The following is a 6,000-nucleotide window of genomic DNA, read 5'->3' as shown; positions in this document are numbered from 1 at the left end:
ACACTCTTGGGACAGAAACTTTTTCAGGGAAACAAGTGTCTAAAAGAGACAGGCATGGACCACCACATACATCTCAAAGCACTCGATTCTGGGATCAAAGTCTACTGGATCTTCTCCACTCCACTACCAGCTCTCTTGAATCAGCACGTGGCCAATCCAACAACTCCGAGAGAGAGCAAAAAAAAAGCCCTCAGGATGTGCTGGAGCTGGCAGTTGTGTGACACCTGGTCTCTGAGGGGAGGCTGTTTTATCAGAATAAAGAGAAGAGAGTAACCTGAGCACGCTGTCTCTCCCAGGTAATTTTGCAGTCTGGGAATGAGGCCAGACTTCTGGAGCATTCTACTCAGTGTAGTTTACTCCAGGCACTTTGTTTCTTTGATGTGCCAGGTTTTATCACAAAGATACCACATCTGATTTAGAAAAAAAAAAAAATTCTGTAGATCTCTTTCCCAGAAGTGTTCTACCATTCTGTTCTGCAAAACTCCTACCCAAATGAAGTTTCTGATTCAGGCCAGAACCACATTAGTAGAGAGGTGGGGAAGTGAGAGTAATATAATCAATCCTTTCTTCCCCCTTAAGCAATCTATCCCTCCCCCCTAGTTTTTATAGTGGAGTGTGACTAGAAGGGTGAGGGTAAATTATCTGGAATAAGAATCTTGATATAGGATTTTAATTTGGTACTTTGGCCTGGCAGGAATTTAAATAGTACAGTATTTACTCTTTTCTCATTAGCAAAACTAGAAGGCCCAGATAAAACCTCCAGAGTGTTTTTCATTAGAATGTTTTTCATTGCAAACTCGTAGACTCGGGTTGATACTCAGACCTCAGGCATCAAATTGCATGCACTTATATATGAAACGAAGGATGTTTGTTTGTTTTTCAACCCAGAAATGTTTTCAACATGGTGGGATTGGAATGCAGTGGAAAATCTCCAATAGAAAGATAATCTATTGCAGCATAGAGGGGCAGTTCTACAAACTTGCCTGCCCAAGTTTTTCTGGAATGTTAACTGATAGTAGGATTATCTATGTGGCAGTCAATTCTCTGGTAGGATTCAGATTTGCCATGGGCTAGTGGTCCAGCTTCTTATCTCGATATAATTAAGTAATCAAGCCAAGATGTTAAAAACATTGTATTGAAACTGTAATACCAGAATTTTTTTTTAAAGGTTTTTTTTCCTCCCATGATAAACATTGGAAAAGCCTTTAGGTATATTTAGCCAATTCAAAAACTATTTATTAGACATTCAACCTGTAAACAAAAATTCTAAATTATCTCACAAGTGAACACAAGTATGAACCTGTATCAAGATAAAAGTGCTTTGGAAGCATCATTTAGAGTCTATTTAAGGTCTATGCTCATTTCCTTATTCTAACCTGCATTGAAGGATCAATGATAAATCAATGGATTCAATAATTAAATTAAATCAACCAGATAAGCTCTAACTGGTCCTTCAGTTAAACTCAAGTCAGCTGTATTTGGCCTTTTTCTCATTTTAATTATTCTGCTCCTTTTCTTTTATAAGGAAAAAAAAAAGCATATTGCACAGTATCATGGATTTTCAAAGCTCAAAATAACATTATTTGCATCCTAAGAACCTAGTAGCTGTTATAGCAGGTCCCACCTTTTTAGCTCATGCCTGTTTTTGCCTTAATATCACAATACATCCCTCCGTCAATTGTCTCTCATCTCTGGACCAATGTCAAGACATCATAGACTGTTCACAATAATTTAACACAGATGTAACAGTTTCCCTCCCCTGCAAAGCCCCACCCCCACCCTGGGTCTATCAGTCATGACCTGGTTTGCATGGATTCTTTGTTCATTGTTCAAGCCATTCACACAGAATGGGATAAAACTTTATTCTTTTAAATTCCACACATAAACAAGATGCTGAGAAAGCCCTTGTCATCTCTGACAGAGAAGCAGAGCAGCTCTGTTTCATGAATGACAGCACAATTAAAGCTAAAATAATATAAAAATAATCTGAAAAATCCCTTTTACTGTACACTCTCAAATAAAGCAAGAAAGATAAACAACAGTTTTCCTTTTCTGCTAGCCAGAAAATGTGTCTCTATGCATTTGGGCTTTGAAGTTGAGTGTACCCCACATCTGTGTGCATGTACGTGTGGTTATGTGTGTATAGTCTACACAGTGTAGCTGCTAATCGTTTTCATCTAGTTTTTCTAATCATGAAGCTACTTAACCAATTAGAATACTAGCATATCACATTGAACAATTTTACATAATTGCTTCTTTGAAATACTAGGAATGTTTACACATTTATTTGGCTTGTAAAGGACTGAAATATTACAGATAATATTATATTATCTAGCTTTTTTTTTTTTTTTAAACAATATGGCTCTTAATAAATTGATTTTCTGAGTTCCAGAGCGAAAGTCCCTTTTAAAAAAATTTCTGAAGCGGACTTGAAGCAGGAAGAATGTCTTCTGATTTGGCCAAAAATATGACGAGTATTTTATATCATTTAAAATTTGAAGGATAAGTCTCTAAGGGGCCCTTTGTTGTCAACTGTTCAGCCAAACTTGCCATGAAGTGTCTGTTGAAGTATCTCCACTTGACCAGCAGAGGGCACTTTACACACCTCTGCATTGCTTAGGCAGCAAATGCAGAGGATGAGGAAACACAGTGTTCACCCAATATCAGGAAGAGCCCTGCAGATTTCTTTTTGAAATTCACAAAAATATAGAAAATATGGACTGTACAACAGGGTTTCATTTGGAAAGTTATGAGTGTGTGTGAAGTCAAATAGAGAGGGGTATGCGTAGTCTGTTGTATTCATCTTCGGCCCCCTACTTTCCCTCCTGTCCTTTCCCCTTTTTCCCAGCTCAAGAGTGATATCCGGCTGGATCTTTTCACAGGTAGTACAGAATCCATTTTCAAATCATTTGGTTGAGTTTTACCTTTTCTATTCTGTATTTACTCTTCGGTTCCAAAGCCCAGGGCAACTGAACCAAGGATAATCCTTTCTAGCTCATTTCTGAGTAGAAATTACAGTTAAACTATCAGAAATGCTCCATGATGGAGCTGCCCCTTGAGGAACTGGGCTGCGTTGTTTCCATCCTCCCAGGAAGAACCTTGGAAAAGTATTGTGCCCCGTTTGGTTCTAGCAAACCCACACTAGCCTGAGCCTGTGCTATGAAGGGAAAGATACCAGTCTTTCTCTGAGTTGAAATACAATTGTTTACATCTGTTTTCATGAGAGGTGATTAAGACATCTTTTCTTTTGGGGGCTACAGCTACTAACCTTTCTTTAAAAGGTTTTACTTTTCGCAAAAGCATTATTGTTCTAGATACACACCCTGTGTCTCTTCCATTTTATCTATTCTATTGGCTCCAGTTTAGTGTCAAAAAAGATTAGAAAGGATTGTGTGTGTATGTGCTCGCACGGTTTTTTAAGTAAACTTCTTTCATTCTTAGAGAAATATAACACTTAGTAAATACGTTTTTTGTTTTTTTTTTCATAGTGTTAATAGCCTTTGTTTACTTTCTACTTCTCTCTCTTTCTGTGCCTCTGGCTCACTTTTGTTCTCATTTGTCCTAGAACTGACAGTGAAAGGGGAATGGGGTTTTCCAGCAGCAGTCCTTTGAGATGGAGGTGCACTCAGTGAGTCCTCACCCAAAAAGGATCATAAACTTACTGGGTTACGTCAACCTAATTATCCCTAAGCTGCCTTGGGTTTTGTGTTTGCTCATGTGTTTTGTTTTGTTGTAGCTGCACCATGTGTGATTCCTTGTGCCATTTTCTTTTGTCTATTGTTTTTCTTGATGACCCTGAGCTATGGCTTTCTCCTCAGTTCCAACACTATTCAGCCTTCGTTGTTTTCCTCATCTTGCCGATGTAGGCCTCAAAGAAGAAGTGGCAGAAAAGCACAAGGTAGCTGAGGTACATGAGTGAGGACCAGAAGATGTTCTGAAAGTGAGAGTGACACTGGTCTTGCTGCATCCAGGAGAAGACCAGGTAGTTAATGACACAGCCCATCAGCATCTGAGTGATCTGGGACAGGGTGATGAACATGGCAAACTTCCGGGAAACTCGGAAACCTGCCGCTCGCAAGGCATAGTAAGAGTACATCACGGCGTGCACGCCATAGTTCATGGTCATAAACCAACCACCCCCGGCTACCATGTCCTTGTAGGAGTACCAGGAGTACAGGAGCACAGTGATGTGGTGGTACCAGTGCAGGAAGATCAGCTTTTGCTTCCTCAGAATAATGAATATTGTATCTCCTGAAAGACAGAGAAGGCAAAAAATGTGCATGAGCCCCTTGACCATGACATAATGGTAATTCACATTTTTACAAGAAGGTAGGCATCTTGAACTCGCACTTGGGCGTGGCACGGAAGGGGTTAGAATCCGGGAATGGCACTAGCTCTGTGAGCTTGGGCAAGTTACTTATCCTCACGATTTTCCAGTTTCTGTAAAATGGGGATGATGGTGGGGATACCAACAGTAGCTTGGAAATGTCCGAGGACTAAATAAGATAACCAACATGCCCTCTTGACACATGGAAAACACTCGATAAATGTTACTTTCGGAAACCTGTTTTACACAAAATCTTAATAACTTTTGATCTAGAAGGGACATTAGCAATCATGTTACCCAATTTTTAACTCAGCCATACATTTTAGGAAATATTGTCTGGAAGAGTCAAGTGACTTCTCTCAGATCATTTATCAATAGAGACAAACAGATTAGAATTGGAGTGCTCAGCAAAATGTCCTTAGGCCTCTCTAGAGTAGGAAAACCATTTTTCTTTGGTATATAACAAAAGGTACTCCTCTCCTAAAAAACATATCTTTGTAAGCTCCCTGTAAAATGTGAAGCCTCGACATACAGCAGTTGGAAAAGTAAAATGTGAGGAAAAGACAAAAGCAGAGAGAGAAAAGTCACCTTTTACCCAGTTTGCTGAAGATGGTAATCTGAAAATTTTATATCAATGAATCGAACCATTAAAAACTTAAAAATGACACACATTTTTATGGAGTTAACTTTGAGAAAGCTTTCCAGGATCTATTAACAATATTCTCTTGAAGAAAAAGACCCCTGTTTCTAAGGTAGGAAATTTATGTTATAGACGCTAGGATTCTGCTCAGGTAGGTAAATGCTATTTATACGTAAGGATTCTCTGAAAAGCCTTAAGGATTCCAAAAAATATACTGTAGAAAAACTTATGTGAAAATGGATGAAGAGCAAGCTTAGTCACAAATACACATAATTCCATAAACAACTATGAAAGAAGTGGAAAAGACATTGGGATGTGGGACGAAAACAGGATGTATGCTCCTGGTTCTTCTCTCTGGTTCTTCTCAGATATAGGAAAACCCAACATCCTTTGCGACCTTTGGAATTTGATTTGCTTTGCACAACGAGAACTAGAAGGCCCCTCGTCTCATTCTGAAATCTAATTAAGCACAAAGGGAATTAGTACTTACCCATGTCTTATCCCTTATATACTTCACGGATGCCCTAAAACATTTGGCACTCGGAAGGGTCAAAGAACGTGAGGTCTGGGTAAGATTTTTAAGGTTCTGATGGTCATGGTTGGAATAATATAGGTGGTGCCCCATTTCATTCAGCAGGAGCTATTTGTTTGTTTCTCTACAGAATTGTTAGACATTATCACTTCATATGTGTTTAGAACAGAAAAGGACAGCTATCAGTTGCTGTATTTCTGAACATATTATCAAATTTTCTTGGAAGTCCTTTTTTCTCTTATGAGATGTCTGGCATATTATGCCTTTAAATGTTAGCCAGACTGATAATGATTGATGGTGACAGTTACTGTGACTTGTATACTTAAGGGACAGAACTGGTATCAGGAGACCCGGGGTCTACTTCTTAGTGTTAAGCTGTGCTATTTTCGTGTGCCTGTCAAAGATCCACTATTTCTGTGTAATTACTACTTTGTGCCTCCCTTGGCTCAGTAAACTATAATGCAGACACAATAATTCTAGCTTACTTTTGTTCAAAGTGGA

General features: G+C 38.9%; 1 protein-coding gene across 6 annotated transcripts in view; it reads right to left on the bottom strand.

The window, feature by feature from the left end:
• Window positions 1-1,210: 1,210 nt before the first annotated feature.
• Window positions 1,211-6,000, bottom strand: part of ELOVL6 (ELOVL fatty acid elongase 6) — a 145,553-nt gene continuing 140,763 nt past the window's right edge. For all 6 annotated transcript variants that reach the window (XM_053901355.1, XM_053901356.1, XM_053901357.1 and 3 more), the window contains one exon: window positions 1,211-4,251. In XM_053901355.1, the coding sequence (XP_053757330.1) occupies window positions 3,827-4,251 (425 nt within the window). In that variant the 3' untranslated portion in view covers window positions 1,211-3,826. The remainder of the gene's footprint in view (window positions 4,252-6,000) is intronic.

Source organism: Panthera pardus, unplaced genomic scaffold, assembly GCF_024362965.1.
Source record: "Panthera pardus isolate Hobbes unplaced genomic scaffold, ASM2436296v1 HiC_scaffold_13, whole genome shotgun sequence".
Classification (NCBI taxonomy): domain Eukaryota; kingdom Metazoa; phylum Chordata; class Mammalia; order Carnivora; family Felidae; genus Panthera; species Panthera pardus.
The sequence above is the reverse complement of the archived record's forward strand: the minus strand, read 5'-3'. Positions and strand labels throughout refer to the sequence as shown.